This window comes from Scyliorhinus torazame, chromosome 12 (assembly GCF_047496885.1).
Source record: "Scyliorhinus torazame isolate Kashiwa2021f chromosome 12, sScyTor2.1, whole genome shotgun sequence".
NCBI classification, from domain to species: domain Eukaryota; kingdom Metazoa; phylum Chordata; class Chondrichthyes; order Carcharhiniformes; family Scyliorhinidae; genus Scyliorhinus; species Scyliorhinus torazame.
The window spans coordinates 89,077,377-89,097,002 of NC_092718.1; the positions used below are offsets into that span (position 1 = coordinate 89,077,377).

The following is a 19,626-nucleotide window of genomic DNA, read 5'->3' on the forward strand; positions in this document are numbered from 1 at the left end:
AGAGCAGGGGGGACAGGGGACACCCCTGTCTCGTCCCTCGCTGCAACCGAAAGTACTCGGACATCCTCCTATTTGTGGCCACACTCGCCATTGGGACCTCATACAACAGCCTAACCCACCAGACATACCCCTCCCCATACCGGAACCACTTCAGCACCTCCCACAGGTACCCCCACTCTACCCTATCGAAGGCTTTCTCAGCGTCCATCGCCACCACTATCTCCGCCTCCCCCTCCCTCGCCGGCATCATGATAACGTTCAAAAGCCTCCGCACATTCGCGTTCAACTGTCTCCCCTTCACAAACCCCGTCTGGTCTTCATGGATGATCTGCGGCACACAATCCTCAATCCTCATGGCTAAGACCTCCTCCAGCACCTTGGCATCTACATTTAGCAAGGAAATCGGTCTGTAAGACCCACATTGCACGGGTTCCTTGTCCCGCTTCAGGATCAAAGATATCAGTGCCCGGGACATCGTCAGGGGTAAAGCCACCCCCTCCCTTGCCTTATTAAAGGTCCTAACTAACAGCGGGCCCAACAGGTCCATATATTTTTTGTAGAACTCGACCGGGAAACCGTCCGGCCCCGGTGCCTTCCCACCTGCATGCTTCCTATCCCTTTGATCAGCTCCTCCAGCCCAATCGGGGCCCCCAGTCCCTCTTCCACCTTTGGAAACCTCAATTGGTCCAGGAAACGGCCCATCCCTCCCTCCTCCCATGGGAGCTCGGATTGGTACAATTCCTCGTAGAAGTCCCTGAAGACCCCATTGATGCCAACCCCACTCCGCACCATGCTCCCGCCCCTGTCCTTAACTCCCCCGATCTCCCTAGCTGCGTCCCGCTTCCGAAGCTGATGCGCCATTATCCGGCTTGCCTTTTCCCCATACTCGTCAACCGCCCCCTGGGCCTTCCTCCACTGCACCTCCGCCTTCTTGGTGGTCACCAGGTCGAATTCGGCCTGGAGGCTCCGCCTCTTCCTCAACAGTCTATCCTCAGGCTCTTCCGCATACCTCCTGTCTACCCTCACCATTTCCCCCACCAGCCTCTCCCTCTCCTCCCGCTCCTTGTGGGCCCTAATGGAGATCAGCTCTCCCCTCACCACCGCCTTCAGTGCCTCCCGTACCATCCCTACTCGGACCTCCCCGTTGTCGTGGGTCTCCAAGTACCTCTCTATACTTTCTCGGACCCGCTCGCTCACCTCCTCGTCTGCCAACAGTCCCACTTCCAAGCGCCACAGCGGGCGCTGGTCCCTCTCCTCCCCATCTCCATGTCCACTCAATGCGGGGCGTGGTCCGAAATGGCTATTGCCGAATACTCGGTATCCTCTACTCTCGCTATTTCCTTTCATTTCATTTCATCAGCGCCCTACTCAAAATGAAAAAGTCGATTCGAGAATAAGCCTTATGGACATGTGAGAAGAATGAAAATTCCCTAGCCCCCAGCCTTGCAAATCTCCAAGGGTCCACCCCTCCCATTTGGTCCATAAATCCCCTCAGCACTTTAGCCGCCGCCGGCTTCCTACCCGTCCTAGACCTGGAGCGATCCAGTGCCGGATCCAACACCGTGTTAAAGTCTCCCCCCATTATCAGGGCCCCCACTTCCAAGTCTGGGATCCGACCCAACATACGCCGCATAAAACCCGCATCGTCCCAGTTCGGAGCATACACATTGACCAGTACCACCCTCTCTCCCTGCAACTTACCACTTACCATTATATACCTACCGCCATTATCTGCCACAATGCTCGACGCCTCGAATGACACCAAGATCTTTCCCACCAAGATCGCCACCCCTCGATTTTTGGCATCTAGCCCCGAGTGAAACACCTGACTTACCCACCCTTTCCTCAGTCTTACCTGGTCTGCCACCTTCAGGTGTGTCTCCTGGAGCATAACCACATCCGCCTTGAGCCCCTTCAGGTGCGCAAACACGCGGGCCCGCTTAACCGGCCCATTCAGTCCCCTTACATTCCAGGTTATCAGCCGGATCAGTGGGCTACCCGCCCCCCCCCTCCCCCGCCGACTAGCCATGGCCCCTCCTCGGCAAGCTACGCACCCGCACCCCACAGCCGGCCCGTTCCCCACAGCGGCATACCCCCGTCTTGACCCCCCCCCCCCAACTCGCTCCAGCTCCTCCTTGACCTTAGCAGCAGCAACTCGATTCCCCTCCCCCCTCCGTTCTAAGCGCGGGAAACAATCCTCGCTCCCCCCCCCCCCCAGTCTTCGGCGCGGGAAAAAAGCCCGCGCTCTCCACCTACCAGGCCCCGCCACCAACCAAAACAGTGCCCAACCCGCCCCATCCACCCTCCCCAACCCGAAAGAGAAAAACACAGAGAAAACAAAACCCAAAACAATGCAAAGGCTCCCCCCTCCGCCGAACAAAAAATAGGCATAACATATCCACTGCAGTCCCCAATCGCCCATCCCGACCCTCAGTCTGTGTCCAGCTTCTCGGCCTGAACAAAGGCCCACGCCTCCTCCGGAGACTCAAAGTAATGGTGCCGGTCCTTGTAGGTAACCCACAGTCACAGCGGCTGCAACATGCCAAGTTTCACCCCCTTCCTGTGCAGCACCGCCTTCACTCGATTGTACCCGGCCCTCCTCTTCGCCACCTCCGCACTCCAGTCCTGGTATATTTGAACCTCTGTGTTCTCCCACCTGCTGCTCCTCTCCTTCTTGGCCCACCCGAGCACACACTCCCGATCGACGAACCGATGGAACTGCACCAGCACCGCCCGCGGAGGCTTGTTAGCCTTGGGCCTCCTCGCCAACACGCCATGGGCCCCTTCCAGCTCCAGGGGTCCCTGGAAGGACCTCGCTCCCATCAGCGAGTTCAACATGGTGACCACATAGGCCCCCACGTCCGGCCCCTCCAGGCCCTCCGGGAGGCCCAGAATCCGCAGATTCTTCCGCCTCGACTGATTCTCCATCTCTTCGAACCGCTCCTGCCATTTCTTGTGGAGCGCCTCTGCGCCTCCACCTTTACCGCCAGACCTAAGATCTCATCCTCATTGTCAGAGATCTTTTGTCGAGCCTCTCGGATCGCCACCCCCGGGCCGTCTGTGTCCCCAGCAGCTTATCAATAGAAGCCTTCATCGGCTCTAGCAGGTCCGTTTTAATCTCTCTGAGGCAGCACTGGATACCCTCCTGTTGCTCCTCCGCCCACTGCCTCCACGCTGCCTGGTCTCCGCCTGCCGCCATTTTGTCCTTCTTCCCTCCCTTCTTCGCGTCCACCACCGCCTTTTTTTCGCCCCGCTCCGACTTAAAGCCATATACTGATGGGGAGCTGTTATTAACTCCTTCCCACACTGGGAAACGTCGGAAAAGTGCCGTTGGAAGCCCTGAAAAGAGCCTAAAAGTCAGTTTTTGCGGGAGCCGCCCAATGTGCAACTTAGCTCCGCATAGCCGCAACGGGAAGTCTCGAGAGAGAATCCTTTTGGCAGTGTTCGCTTAACCAATCTGCCCCAAAATGTCTGTGGAAACTCCTGAAAAAGGTCTGAGAGTCCTTTCCAGACGGGAGCTGCCGAATGCGCAACCTACTCCTCCATGGCCGCCACCGGAAGCCTCGTCCCCGCTTCTTCAACGGCCTTGGTGAGATCTTTTCACAGTTGTTCCCTCTGCTGCTAGAATTCACCTTTAATAAAGGCCCTCAAGTCAGCTTGAAGCCTTTAAGCTTGCCCTTCCCCCGCCTGCATGCTGGAAGAGGCTTTTGTCTTTCCTGCAGCTCCAGCCAAATCTTTTACTGTTTCTGCCGGGTCTGGTAACCAAGAGACATACCATTCCTGGGGGACACTGTCGGGGGAATGTTGCAGTCTTCTTCCCACACCGGGAAATGTCAAAACAATGCCATTGGGGGCCCTGTAAAGAGCCCACAAGTCCGTTCCAAGCGGGAGCTGCCGAACATACGACTTAGCTCTGCATAGCCGCAACCGGAAGTCTCGCACTATCTGAATTAAAGCACATCTGCGTTTGTACAAGGTAATTAAAACTATGAAAAAAAACACAATTGAGTATTACCTATATGAGTAAATAATAATCAGATACTATACAAGGGTTTTTTTTATTCTCGCAGCTTTTCTGAAGGAATGAAAGTATGTTCCATAGATGCTAATTATCCTTCATTGTCTTGTTCAAAACTGTACACAGCAAATATTAACAGGAAAATTAGGATTCTGGAAGCATGATGTTAGAGCTTGATCATGGTGCCTTTCAAGATTACACACAACATTATTTTTCGAGTAGAGATCAAGACATCGAAAGAGCAGTGACCCTGGTTCAGCCCAGCAACTTTGAGATTTCAGTGATGTAGCAGTGATCATTGAGTTTGTTCTTGTGAACGCTGCTGTGCAGCCTCATGGAAACAAAGTTAACGTCCATCGTCTAACTAATTTGCAGATATTCCAAACTGCTCACAGATTTTGGGAGGATTCATCCATCAAGCACATTAAGAACTGTTAATTTACAGTGGGCTCGAATTAATGGAATATTTTCTAAGTGTGGTAGGGAGCAGGAACTGTCGCAAGCTTCCCGACGCTCATCCCAGCGGGGCCGAAACCGACCCTAGGGCCCCCAACGGTAGGTTACGGGACTCGGTAGGCAGAAGGCTGCCTTCAACTCTGATGTGCATCCTGGGGACACACCTAGACGCAACGGTAGAGCATGGAAGGCTAAACAGGTCGAGGATCACTGAGAGGGCCCTGGAAAAGGGTGAAGGGGTAAAGGGTGAAAGAGGTGGGGAAGGTGTCGGCAGGGGTGGGGAAGGTGGGATGGCACCATCAGGGCTAGGGGCAATTGGGGACACATATGTGTGACGTTATCATAAATGTAAAGAACTGTAAGGGTTAATGTTATGTCCAAATCAACCACGAGAGGGAGCTAGATGTAGAACTATATAAGGCATTGATGCTAAGCCTTGTGGGTGAGAGGTTGAGGAGAAAGCGAGAGGACAGACTGACGGATAGTGTGAGTGAAAGCAGATCCTAGTTAATGTAACAGTGTAGAGATTAGTAGTAGATGCGTGTAGATTATATGTTTATTACCAACTGGGTATCATATAGAAGTGTTGAATCTAATAAAGTAGTGTGAATAAATCTATAGCTTTGTTCAATTTAAAAGCTATTTGTGGTCTTTATGAACATTACACCAACCATCCTAAAATTAGCAACAAAAGAACACAATATGGACAGCATTAAACAAGTTACACCCAAGACATATGACACCTCTGGCACTTGGGACTTTTAACGTGCACACCTAACTACAATTGCCAAGTTCCTATTAGCAGTGGCCTTCAACCACATGGCCAGACTGCTCCACGGTCAGTGGGAGCTATGGGTGGTCAGTGAGACAGACAGGCAGGGCCTGGGGTTGTCCATGTAACAGGCACACACAATCCAGGGGGTGGCATGGAGGACCCACTGGCGCTGAGACACCCACCCCCCTCCCCACCCCACCGAGGGGCGATCCACTCTAATGGTGGCGGCCCACCCCAATCATATCTGCCAACCCCAGCAACAGGAAGCAACACCAGTGCCCTCAGGCTCATGGTCCAGGGGTGAAGGTGTTTTCTCGCCACCTCGCACCAGCCATTCCGCCAGCTTCACATTTTTAAAAAGGTGTATTAATCAGCGCCCGCGTGACCGCTTGCTGTGGAGGCGGTTAGGTCACGGGGGCCGTCAGATAGGAGTCATTCACATTAATTGTATTGAGATTGGCCTTAAGTTTTGATTATTGGTTTCTCGCCACGCCACGGTGGGATCCTGATTTTGTCAACGGGAGCAGGCCGGATAGATCGCAAACCGATCGGTGCCCATGTGGTTCTCGATTTTGGCCTCTCCCATGATCTAATGACCTCACTGCGCTCTCGCTCAAGCACAACGTGGCCATTAAATCACGCCCAGATCATGAAATTCAAATATGACAAAATGCAGGTCAGGAGTCTAAATAAAAATACAATCAAGTTCCCAGGGATTCTAAGCAGACAAGTAACAGATATAAAATGAAACACTAACTCCAAAGGAGATTCCCGTGGGTAGGCATGCCATGTAGCATCTGGAGGCAATTGCATGGCATCCCAATCAGACCTTGATGGTTGGACACTGTGCATGAGCACTGCAGGAAGCAACATCACAGACACAATAGCCATCATCTGATCACCCAGGAAAAACCACGGGGTCCAGGTACTCCCTCCCTAACAGCAGTGTGGGTGAACCTACATCACATGGACAGCAGCAGTCCAATAAGGGAGCACACCACCTCCCTCTCAAAGACAATTATGGATGGGCTAGCCGATCATTCCCCCTGAACTAATATTTTAAAAATGAAGGCCGTGAACGCTGAAAATACGGAGAGGTAAATTTCAGTCTGAAGGAGAAAGGCTGGTTAACGTTACGGGTGGGACCCTGCAGCTCTATATCTTTCAGATGCTGACAGGCCTGTTGAGTGAATATCGAGCAGTCTGTTTCCATTTGATATATTTGGTTTGTAAGAATTTCTGTCCACACTCAATTACCTTTTTGATACTGTCTTTCTTTGGCTTCTTGGTATCTTCATTCTTTAAAGGTGGCTTTAAGTTTCTCATCTCTTGAAAATAATGACAATGATGTTTTAGATTTCTGTTGTCTCATATTTCAGCTTTTCATATTTGAGCAGGAAGGCAATTCCAAAAATGGCATTTTGTAGTTCAAAATAAAATCAAAACATAAATGCTACTAAAAATTCGAAAAATAAAGTCGACATTAGTTTTATATGTCTACATATTCATAAGGATTTTCCAGGCCTTCTGGGATCGGTGGATGCCTCGGGGGCTGGGGTTTATCATCACCCCTGGAAATTATATTTTGGTTTAGTTATTTAAGTTTCTTTTATGTTGTTTTCCAGTTACAATCCCCATCAGAGTATATCACCTCTTCTCATTTTCTGTTTTTTGCTGAATATATTGATTCTTTTGTCTCAGCAAAAGAATATACACATAAGTTAGCATCAGGCATTTATCGAATGGTCCAGAGCTCCAGTCCCACTCTGGGAAATGATGTTCAATTCACGTGAAGACAGATCCATGTGGAGTTTACACATTCTCCCCTTGTTTGCGTGTGTTTCGCCCCCACAACTCAAAGATATGCAGGCTCGGTGGATTGGCCACACTAAATTGCCCCTTAATTTAAAAAAAATAATTGGGTACTCAAAATTTATTTATTTAAAATCACATGAAGACACAAAGACAATCAACTGACGCTGAATGAAAGTGAAAGAGTTATAAAGAGAAGTTAAGACAAATATCATTCAATTTCCTTATCTTCCAACTCTCCAAAACACAAAGGTAATCAGGGTTATTTTTTAAAAAATAATCTTTATTGTCACAAGTCGGCATACATCAACATGCAATGAAGTTACTGTGAAAAGCCCCAAGTTGCCACATGCCGGCGCCTGTTCGGGTAAACAGAGGGAGAAATCAGAATGTCCAGATTACCGAACAGCACATCTTTCGGGATCATGGGAGGAAACCGGAGCACCTGGCGAAAACACACGCAGACACGGGGAGAACATGCAGACTCCACACCGACAGTGACCCAAGCCGGGAATCGAACTGGGCATCCTGGAGCTGTGAAGCAACAGTGTTACCCACTGTGCTACCATGCTGCCCTCATCAAAATGTGCTTTAAATATTTTAATGAAGGAAAGATATTCAATTTACGTGGTGGATTTTTCACAAGACGTTTCGGTGCCCAATCTTCATCTGAATCACTAGATTCATCCACACGGGGTTGATGCCTCCTGCCATGTCTTGACATGAATGCTGGCTTTGGTACATTCAATCCTACAAAAATTGTAGAGTCAAAAGAAAGAAGTTTTAGATCTGTGACAGCTGGTGGTCACTCGCAGGTCCAAGGGAAAGGCAGGGTAATAATGACATCTGAGATGCACAGTTCATCTCCATTATTCCAAAACATAATTTTTATTCCTGAGTTAGGTTTAGTGGCTTAGCGCGGCAGCGTTGGGGAAAGCCACACTGATACAATAGGAAGAGAACTATGGGGGAAAATGAACAAACAGAATTTGAAATCAGAACAGGAAATGCTGCAAACAACCCCCAGATCAGCCAGCATCTATCATGAGGAGGGAGGGAGGAAAGCTTCAAATACTATTTTTCATCCAATTCCACTCATCTCTACATCAAGTGAAATAGAATAGCACTGTTCTCTTTACTTTTTTAAAAATTATCACTGGACATGACCGGCTGGGCCAACATTCATTGCCCATCTCTAATTAAATTGAATGGCAGTCTCGGCTAGCGATTTTCAAAAATGGGATCGCAACCCACGGATGGGCCGTCGGATGGTGTAGAATGGGTCACCAAAAGGATTCCCAAATATCGCCTGACCATGTTTGCTGTTTTCTCTCGAGGTAAATTCTCACTGCATTACAGTGTATTACAATTTACAAATTTACATTCAATAAACATTCAGAAGTGCCAACAACGAGTGTAACGTTTTAACAGTAATTATGGAGAATCTTTTGTGAATGTGATGTGGGTCGCGATAGTTGGCCATTCTGTGAACGTTGGTCGCTCGAAAAAAAGATTGAAAAACACCGCTCTAGGCCATTTCAGGGGACAGTTCAGAGTCAAACACATTGCTGCACGTCTGGAGTCGCAGGCAGGCAGGTGGCAGATTTGTTCCCCCAAAAGAACATTAGTGATCCAATAGGGGTCATTTTTTAAAAAACAATGGTTTAATGGTTATCATTAAATTTAATTCCAGATTTCATCCAATTTGCTCGTCAGACGAGCAAGCATCCTCTCCACCATCTCCCACATCACATTACTGCTAACACTCAAGATTTTTCACTGCATCATTCCTAATGCACAGGAGGAAGGCACGTTGGGAACTTTAGCCAGTTATTTCACAGCCATTAATTAACATTCAGGCACTCACAGGTCGATGATGATTAATTCCTCGGTATACGTTCCTGATGTGTGTCAGCAGTGGTGAAATGGAGAACCCCAATGAAAATCTCAGATCTCTTAGGCGAATATCCACTTGGCTGTAATATTAGATGAATACCGTGCCAGTGGATATGTAAGTTTTCAGGAAAAGTGAGAAATGTGGAAAGGGAAAAAAACATTGATTTTGTACAGACCTATTGCAAGCATGGCCTCATAGTTTCGCTTCACGTTCTTATAACGGATCTTTTCCCATTCACTTAATTCTGCCCATTCACCTTTGGAAAAATGAGCGGCAATGTCTTTAAACTTGTCTGTAATCTGGAAATGTAAGATGATTCGGATTGTTAATACATTCAGGCACTGAATCAGTAATGTTCACAAACACAAGTTCCATAAATGTAAGATTAGCCAATCCGTCAGCTCTGCCATTGGTGGATTTCTAGAATACCCTCCACTAGAATGGACTGGTACTATAATCAGTGGTAGAGGACTCATAAAGAACAGCCTCTCTACCAAACAATTCAAGGTGCGATTCACCGGAAAGATTTCTAAGTGTGGTAGCGAGCTGGAACCAGGCCCAGCGAGGCCAGCAACACTATTCAACGTTAATATGTCCACTTAACGAGGCCTCATGGGATTTTGGCCGCAAATGAAGGCTTGCCGGCTGATTTGCCAACACCGTGCTTGCCAGCCCCCCGCTTACAAGGTAGAGCAGCACTTAAACAGCACTTGCTCAACCAACCCCTCAGCTTGCGACAATGGCACCAAGGAGACCCGCACCAAGATTAGTCGATGCAGGCCTAAGGTGGCTTTGAGTCGCAAAAGAGGCCAGGAGAGATGTCCTGTCCCCTGAGATTCCCGGAGGATGAGTCACAGGGCAGCCAGTGCTGCCTGGGACGAGGTGGAGGCAGTTGGAAGCTACAGGAATATGACCAGGACTGGCTTCCAGTCCTGAAAAAGGTCAACAACCTAGACCGTGCAGCACGAGTGAGTAGACAATCTTCCCCTGACAACTCACCATGCGGCTTTGAACCCTCCCTTCACTCCTCGCTCCATTCATCCCCCCTCCCAACCCTCCCTTCACATCCACCCTCCCACCACTGTGAACCACATGTGTGGCTAATGATGCCCTCTCTGTGTCTCCTCAGGAAAAACTCTCGCAAAACCTCTGGGCGAGGGCCCAGATTGGCTGGGTGGTGCCAGACTCAAGAATCCTCACCACCTTTGAGGAACCGATCCTTGAGATGACAGGGGTGGCTGTGGACAGGGCGGTCACCGACCCGGAGGTAGGCGGAAGCTGCTAAGGTGAGGAAACATCAGGCCCCATCTGGTGGACCTGTCACGTGAGTTGTTATTGCCTTACTGACTGACCCAACCCTCCCACTGACTACATGTCTGTTCTCCTGCAGGTCCTACAACTGATGGCGCCAGCCCATCCAGCCTCCCAGGAGACTACCTCCGAGAGCTTCGAGGATGCCGTGATCGAAACGCCACATCTGTCATCCACACACTCCACCAGCACAGATACACACACCTCAGTGGGGAATATTAGTGGTCAGGCTTTTGGGGCACACTCTGGTGAGCGCCACACAGCTGCTGCTGTACATCAGGTGGAGGCAGAAACCCCCAGGCGAGGCAGCAGTCAGACGTCTGCTGGATCCCAGGCCACAGCTGGGTCCCAGCCGAAATCGGGCGGGTATGAGGGCTTCCATGGCCCTCTGGGCTTGCTAGACACTCGCTGCTGCCGCTTATCCTTGGATGGTCCTCCAGTTGGTTCCTGGGCTCATCCTCCAGCCCCTGCTGGTCCAGCATCGCCTCATCACCCTCGTACTCGGAGGTGGCCACATGTTCCTCATCGCCAACCTCCATCTCATCTCCCTGCTGCTGCACGAGGTTCTGAAGGGCGCAGCAGCCTCCACAAAGAATGCGACCCTCTGGGGGTATGTATTGGAGTGCACCACTGGAGCAGTCAAAGCTTCGGAACCGCATCTCGAGGAGCCCGATCCACAGCTCAATCACAGTCCGGGTGACCGCATGGGCCTCTGTAATGTTCTTGTTGGATGGCCTACTTTATATTACAAGAACACTTGTAGCTAAAGCTATAAACGATTTATTAACATTAACTATGGGTCAAATATATACAAAACACATGAATAACAGTATTAACATGCACAAACCACTATCTCTCTCCCAGCTCCCTCGTCAGTCTGAGGTCACCTGACTCCAACATTCATTTATGTATGAGATTCAGTCAGTGAATTACAACACAACTATGATATCACTACAGCCTCATTGTACTGGGTCTCCGCTTTGGTCTCCAGCCTCCATATTGGCGTCATTAGCCAGGTCCTCAGCAGCTACCCCTTATCCCCCAGCCACACATCCTGGAGTGGTCGTCGAAGAGGGCCGGGATGATCTTCGATGTAACTAGCGTGCACACTCCCTGGGAAGCGTGCACACACATGCATGATCTTCATGTGGTGGTTGCACAAAAGCTGTGTGTTCAGGGAGTGGAACCCCTTTCTGTTAACATAGGACGCTCCCAGATAGGCAAGTGAGCGCAGAGAAATATGCGCACCATCCACTACCCCCTCGACTTGGGGTGTCCTGGCAATGGCAGCAAATCCTGCTGCCCGGGCATCCTGTTGGGCTTGGTTCATGTCGAAGTTGATGTAGTTTTCCCACCGAGCAAGCAGGGCATCTGTGACATGTCGGATACACCTGTGGGCTGTGGCCTGTGAGATTCTGCACAGATCCCGCTTGAGCCCTGGCAAGATCCTGAGGCATGGTTAAGAGATGCGATGACTGGGTGTCGTCCTCCTCCCCCACCCCCCAAGTCACACCCTCCCATGGCGGTCCATCCCTGCGGGAAGTCCACCACCCTAAGTCAGGGTTTCTCCCCTCACCCGATGACCCCCAGCCCCCCCGCCGAGCACTGGAGCGGCAGGCCCAGTGTCCCCAGACTCATTGCCTCTGAGCAAAGATGGATACACACCGTCTCGGCTCCCCACAGGAGCTCTTCTGCCAGGGTCACGTTTTTAAAAAGGACTACTAATCGGCACCAGCATAACCACTTGCTGGGGAGGCCGATGAATCACAGGAGGGTGTTGGATAAGGGTGACTCCCGATAATTGTATGGAAGTAGGGCTTAAGTGGTGATAATTGGTTTCTCAGCACGCTACAGCAAGATCCCAATTTCGCCTACGGGAGGGGGCTGGTTGTATCACAAACTGTTTGGCGCGTGGCACGGTTCTCGTTTTTGGCCTCTCCCGTCATTTCTCTCCCGCAAGGCCGGAAAATTGCGCCTGCAATGTCAGAATGGTGAGTTTATTGCCCATGTGGGGCGGAATTCTCGGTCCAACGATACCAAAATCGGGAAATGTTATTGGGTGGAGAATCGCTCGTGAGCCGAAAATCGTGGCCAGTGCCAGGCGCCCAACAGAATGCCACTTCTCGACAGCGGCATCAATGCATTCCACCTCGCACATACAGTAAATGCCGTTGGCATATCATTGATGGGTTCGATCCAGTATTCTTCGCGACCTCCGTGATGCTATGCCACCGCCAGGAGGAATTACCGACGGCGAGTTTCACTTGTGGTTTCAAAAATCGAGAACAGAGACGTCCGGTGGCGGCCATGGAGTGAGTGGTCGCACATTTGGTGGCTCCCTCTCCAGCAAGATTTATTTTGTCTTTTCGCTGCCCGAAGGGCAAGGTATTAGAGGGCAGAGGGTACAGGAGTGCCTGGGGAAGGAGATACGCAGGTGAAGAGCGCCACGAGAAAGAAAGTGCTGTTGGAGCAGGAGAGATTTTGTGGTGCACCACAAGGAAATATGGCGGAGGGCCAGGAGGGCTGCGCTGCCTACTCAGTGGTTGATGGAGCAGTTGGTGGAGTTCTGAAATGATAAGTTTTGGCAGTAGAGGAAAGAGGCCCTGGAAGACCTAGCCAAGGTGGTGGAATCGCTGAGGTCTGCGATTCAGCGGGTGGAGCAGAGACTGTAGTACCAGGATCTGGCGATCAGGATGTGGAGGAGGCAGTGGGGGAGCACAAGGTACAGATGGCCTCATTGGTGGCTGAGATAGGAGTGATGCGGGAGTGCCAGAGAAACTTGAGGGAGAAGGTGGAAGATTTGGAGAATCGCTCTGGAAGGAAAAACCTAAGAATTTTCAGGATGCCTGAAGGCATTGAACGTGCGGTGGCCGCAGTGGATGGGGCAAAGGTGTTGGAGAAGTTGACGGAGGGGGGGGGCTTTGATTGGCCTCTGGAGGTGGAGCAGGCGCATAGAGCGCTGAGGAGGTGGCTGCAGACAGGCGAGCCGTCAAGAATGATGGTGGTGCGGTTGCACCGTTTTCTGGACAAGAAGACCCTTTGATGCAAGAGGTAGACCAGGAAATGAATATGGGAAGGAAACGAGTTGCGGGTGTACCAGGACTTAGGTGCAGATCTGATGAAGAGGAGTGGTTATATGCATCACTGTAAATACACAAGGGGTTAATGCAAATACATTAAGACTAGATAAACACTAGAGGGAGCACCAGAGACATCATGACACACAGACATTCAACCAATAGGTCAGTAAGATAGGACACGACCAATGGGCAGTCAAGACACACACACAGGTGACACTACCACAAGGCGGCTACCCATTTTTAAGGACACAGCACACATGATCTTTCTCTTTCCAGTGGAGACACTTAGTGAGTACAGACAGGGTTGATTGAAACACATCACACCCACCACGTGGATTGTAGCAGACTGGTTAGTTAGTCTGAGTAGCTATAGTAGGATTAACAGGAGAGTCGAAACCAAGTAGGAGAATTGTTAATAGTTTAATAAATGTATTAAAGCTATCTCCAAGTCTGAACCTTCCTTTGTCAGAGTATAGAACAAGGAAGCAGCTTATGCTACGTCAAGAGCATAACAAAACAAAGAGGACTGGGTTTGACCTGATGTCGGTTGCCCTCTTTAAAAAGGGGGTGAAGTTCGTGGTACTGTACCCAATCCGCCTCTGGGTGACTTTCCAGAAGCAAGATTGGTATTTCGACATGCCAGAGGAGGCGATGAAATTTATGAGGGGCAATGAACTGGGGGCAGTGTGAGGACAATGAACTTTGTAGGAGTATTTGGTTGCTTGTTAAAGTGTTTGGTGGTGAGTGTTTTGGGGCAGGTTTTGATGGGGGAGCAACGATGGTGAATGTGCCTTTTGTTTCTCTTTAGATATGGATGGTTGGGCTGGTTGGGTGGGGAGGAGAATTGGAGGGAGGTAAGATGATGGAAGGCCTTGGGCGAGGGCTACCATGCTAGCTGGGCAGACTAGTTAATGGGAGGGGAGTGAAGGGGTTGCCAGGAGGAAGGCACGGGGGAGCGAGTTGTTTTTTTGTTTGCGGGTGGGGGAGGGGTGCTGACATGGGTGTGGTTGGTGTATCGCAGTTTCAAAGAGGTCGATGATGGTGGACATCCAAGGGTGGGCCTGGTGGATCGCGTGACGTGGACCAGTGGCGCAAGAAAGGGCATGGCTAATCGGCAGGGGAAGGTGGCTTGGAGCACCCCTACCAGGCTGGTCACGTGGAACATGAGGGGGTTCAATGGGCCGATTAAATGGTCGCGTGTGTTCACGCACTTGAGGACTTTGAAGGCGGACCTGGCTTTTTTGCAGGAGACGCACCTGAAGATAGGGGACCAGACTAGGCCGAGAAAGGGATGGGTGGGTGTGGTGGTATGTATTAGGGGTAATACGGTACACCATGATGTCGAGGGGCTATTGGTGGACAGATACTGGGTCCTGATTGGATCTGCCGCCTACTGGGCTCCACCCAGAAAGGCGGGGTATAAGAACCCGGTTTCTCCCAGCAGCCGCATTCTGTAACTGAGTTGCTGGGGAACAAGTCTGCTCAATAAAGCCTCGATTGAGTTCTCTACGTCTCGCCTCGTGTGTTATCGATGGTGCCAGTGGGGCAGGTGTTCCATTTGGGGATGGATATAAAGACTAGGGGGAGCAGTGTTGGTTAACAAGCGGGTAGCGTTCGAGGTGGGAAGTATTGTGGCCAATCCTGGGCCAGCAAGGTGGGGGTTGGGGGGTCGTTGGAGGGATTGCTGGTGGTTCTGGTAAACGTCTGTGCCCCAAATTGCAATAGCATGGATTTTAGGAAGCTGTTTTTGGGAAGATTCCTGACTTGGACTCGCATTAGCTGATTATGGCGGGAAGGGGGATTTTAAATAGGTTATGAATCTGAGCTTCGAACAGTCGAGTCCCAAGTCGTTGTGGGTGTCAGCACTGGCAAAGGAGCTGAGGGGGTTTATGGAGCTCATGGAGGTAGGGTGGGGACCCGTGGAGGTATGGGAGGCCCAGAGCAAAGGAGTTTTCATACCCGGGTGTACTATCGGATTTATTTTTTGGGCTAGATACGACGCTATTGCGGGGCAGGGGTCGACTTGCGAGTATTCGCCAATTGTGGCTTCTGACCACTCGCTGCATTGGGTGGATCGGCGCATGGCCTGGGAAGGGGCAGGCAGCGCCCGCAATGAAGGCTGGATGTGGGGTTGTTGGCGGCTGAGATGTGCGAACTGCCATTCGGGGTTACGTGGAGTGAAATGATACGGGGGAGGTCACGGCTACCATCCTGTGGGAGGCACTCAAGGCAGTGGTTAGGGGGGAGTTTATACCAATTTGGCGCATGAGGAGAAAACGGAACGAATAGAGAGGGCAAGACTGGTGGACGAGATCTTGAGGGTGGGCAGGAGATGCTCGGAGGCACTGGAGGCAGGACTGTTGAAGGAGAGGCAGAGGAGTTTAAGCTAGTTTCCATGGGGAAGGCGGTGGGCAGTTACGGAGAGCCAGTTTATGAGTACAAGGAGGAGGCGAGCATGATGTTGGCCTATCAGTTGAGAAAGCAAGAGGCAGTGAGGTAGATTGGTAGACTGAGGGATGATACGGTAGCGATGGACTCAGAGGAGCAGAATGGGGTGTTTAAGGCGTTTTATAAAAGGTTATATGAGTCGGAGTCCCGGGGGAGGAGGCGATGCAGCTCTTTCTGGATTGGCTGGAGTTTCTCAAAGTAGAGGTGGGGCTGGGGGCCCCAATTGGGTTGAGGGAGGTGATCGAGAGTATGATGGCGATGCAGGCAGGGAAGACCCCGAGCTTGACGGTCAAGTTCTATAAAAAGTCTGGGGCGGACCTGTGGCCACAGCTGATCAGGGCGTACAATGAAGCAAGGGAGAGGGGGGGAACTCGACCATGGGCGTCCGGACCTGCCGCTGGCATGACTGGCTGTGAGGGGGGGCCCTCTGCCAAGGCTGGGGGAAGTAGCGGAGGATGACCAGCAGATGGGCTGTGCCGTTGGGGTGCTCCGCAAGGGACTGGGGCGGTGTCTAGGCACAGCTCACCATTGCCGCGGCCTGTAAGGCAGCCATCTTGGTGCGCAACGGGGCTGCGCAGGGTGACACTGGCCATATGAATGCACCGACCCTCCCACCCCACATACCGACCCCTTCATCCACCCCACCAAGTCCCCCCCCACCCACAGCCAGCTGCCACCCGCTGGCAGGCCACCACTCGTTGAACGAACAGCTGGTGTGTGACCATGATCTGCATCCAATACCCAGGCAGTGTGCATGACACCTTCATTCTGACACACTCAACGGTTCCTGACAACTTTGAGGCACACACGCGGGTGAGGGATTGGCTGCTAGGTGACAGGGGCTACCTGCTACGGTCATGGTTCATGACGCCTATCTGGAGACACCAGCCCAAAGCATAGACCCGCTACAACGATGCCCATGAAGCCATCATAATCGAGCAGTGCGTCGGGTGCCCAGGCCGCTCTGGAGGGGTCCTCCAGAATAACACAACAGTCTCCCACATCATGGTGACCTCTACATCCCCCACAACATCGCACAGCAGAGGGGAGACATGCTGGAGAAGGAAGACGGTGTACGCCAGGCCTCGTTCGATGAGGAGGATACAGAGGGGGGCCAGGGTGGGCAGGGAGTGTGGCCCGGGCAGGCACAGGAGGACGTACAATGTATGCGCCCGACGCGCTAATCGCCTCCAGGTTGGCTGACATGGGGACGTGGCCGGAGGCATACAAATCTGTTTCACCCACACCCCTAACCAGCACTCACTCTCATGTCTACCTCCCTGTCCGCCGTGCAACCTCCCCATTGATTGCTACCTGCCTCACAGATATGGGCCCTGGGTTGGCACTAACAGCGGGTCTGGTCCATGGGGTGGAGGATGATGATGACCCGCCCCGTGAGAAACTCTGGTGATCTGCATCATTTGACAACATCTGATTCTTGTCCACAGTAGCAGGCCTACTTGCGAGCTGACCATTCCATCACACGGTCCCATCAAACCCTTGGGGTGGTGGTGGGGGGCAGTTGAGGGGTTGGGGTTGGGCTGGGTACCGCGACAGTGAGCGACCACACATCTCCCCCCCCCAACCCCCATCTCAAATCAGCCCATCCTTCACATCCTTCTGACAGAGTGACGAGGCAAATTGATAAGTTTGTGTAAGGGTGAACATTTATGGACAAGTCTGTGCCCTAACCCCTAACACAATCCTATGTGCTGCATCTATGGGCAGCACGGTAGCATTGTGGATAGCACAATTGCTTCACAGCTCCAGGGTCCCAGGTTCGATTTCAGCTTGGGTCACTGTCTGTGCGGAGTCTGCACATCCTCTCCGTGTGTGCGTGGGTTTCCTCCGGGTGCTCCGGTTTCCTCCCACAGTCCAAAGATGTGCAGGTTAGGTGGATTGGCCATGATAAATTGCCCTTAGTGTCCAAAATTGCCCTTAGTGTTGGGTGGGGTTACTGGGTTATGGGGATAGGGTGGAGGTGTGTACCTTGGGTAGGGTGCTCTTTCCAAGAGCCGGTGCAGACTCGATGGGCCGAATGGCCTCCTTCTGCACTGTAAATTCTATGATTCTATGATCCGTGCCAACTTAACTAATGATTAACTTTCTGGCCTGACAGGCTCTAACGCTATGTCTCGGTGGTTCCCCATGAGGAGTAGAGGCGGCCTGCTACGAATCCCACCATGTGACATGGTCCCCTTTGGCCGGGATTGGCCCGGCAGTCGCTCGGGTGTCCCAATTGGTGTGGTGCCACTCTGTTCTGCCCATCAGATGTGCCTCGGACAGGGGGTGTCCAAGGGGCTAAGTACCTCCTCTATGCTCGCAGCCATGGAGCACAGGACTGTGCCATCTCCTTCTGGGACTGTTCCATGTCACTCAGTGTCTATGCTACCTCCCTCCAGGGCTGGCACAGGTCATTTCATGCCCGGGCAATGCCGAATCCACCCTCAGCCACAACACATTTTGACTGGGCCAATCCCTGGAGCACCGCGGCAGTGTGTAGGTGGCCATGGTACATAGCTGCCTGTGACAGGGCAACCCTGTCCTATGCCTCGGCCACTGCCCGCACAGAGTGCCCCAGGCCATGGACATCCTCACCCCTGGATGATACCTTCACCCCCAAGGCCTCCATCGCGGATGCTGCCCGTTTAGTTTTGGCCGGAGTGGCACGCATTGTCGGCACGGCTTCCTCTTCCTGCGGATTGGACTACTTCAACTGCACCTGCAGCCACTGGATGGTGGCTGTAGTCCCTGGCTTTGTGCCTGCATCTCTATTATTGATAGGATAGCCCTTTCCAGAAGCCTGAGACCCATCTGGACGGCAGCTAGACCCTCGGGTCGGGCCGCCTCTGACCATCCACCCCCTCAGGAGTTCCTACCTCCACTTGGTGGACTGCAGCACGTGTACGGTGTGTGCCAAATAGTGCCCCAGAAAACCTTTTCACTAATTTGTCCAACTGAGTTGGGTGTCTCTGGGATTTTGGACGGTGTTAATGACAGCTGTGGCAGGAATTCAGTGTAGTTCCACAGATGGGTGCACCGTGATGTCTCGGGCTGGCATTTGGGGTCTGCGTCACTGCCATTTGCCTCCTCGATGCTGGAATCTGCTTGGGGTTGGGGGACACCAGAAATGACTGCCTAGTCGCCATGAAACCCGGCAAAACACAAGACATGAAACATAGGGTGGTGTGGGGGGGTTCATGCCACAGGACACTGCAACCCAGCAGGGCCCAACTTTGTTGCCCGATGCTGTCCTTCGTCTCAGGGACTGACCCCATGGCGCTCACGGCCTCTACCACCTGCACCCAGGCCTGGTGTGCGGAATAGGTGGTAGCCTCCTTCCTACCCCAGGGAACAGGGTGGCCTGCCTTTCCTTCACGACATCCAGCAGAATCTCCAGCTCGACGCCTGCAAACCGGATGCCGCTCTTTGTGCTGCAATCTTATTGGCTGAGATGAGTGTGTGTGGGGAGGCGAGTGCTGATAAGCGGATGCAGCTTGTCAGCCTCTCAAGTGACAGTCCCGATGCCGGCGAATCGGACACCATTGTTCAATGGAATCGATCTTGTTCCATGTGGCATTGGTGCTAGCCCATGAATGGATCATGAATTGCTCTGGGACCGACGCAATTTACTTGTCGTTGTAGTCTGCCAATTCAATCCCGAAATCAACACTTAGCTTCTGAAACTGAGTATCCCACCTGTGATCTTTGTGCTATGATGCACTAGAAACAAAGCTGGACAAGCCTAAGAGGCACCACCTCGATCACATCACATCTCATATCCAGGCAAGTTCACTCCTCTTCCGATCAGAGAAAAACTAACAAATGG

General features: G+C 51.8%; 1 protein-coding gene across 1 annotated transcript in view; it reads right to left on the reverse strand.

The window, feature by feature from the left end:
• LOC140387079 (histone-lysine N-methyltransferase PRDM7-like) overlaps positions 1 to 19,626 on the reverse strand; it is a 145,751-nt gene that overhangs the window by 124,856 nt on the left and 1,269 nt on the right. Inside the window, exons 2-4 of the mRNA XM_072470089.1 lie at positions 9,134 to 9,257; positions 7,689 to 7,811; positions 6,507 to 6,577 (exon numbers count right to left, since the gene is read on the reverse strand). Of these exons, the coding sequence (XP_072326190.1) occupies positions 6,507 to 6,577; positions 7,689 to 7,811; positions 9,134 to 9,257 (318 nt within the window). The remainder of the gene's footprint in view (positions 1 to 6,506; positions 6,578 to 7,688; positions 7,812 to 9,133; positions 9,258 to 19,626) is intronic.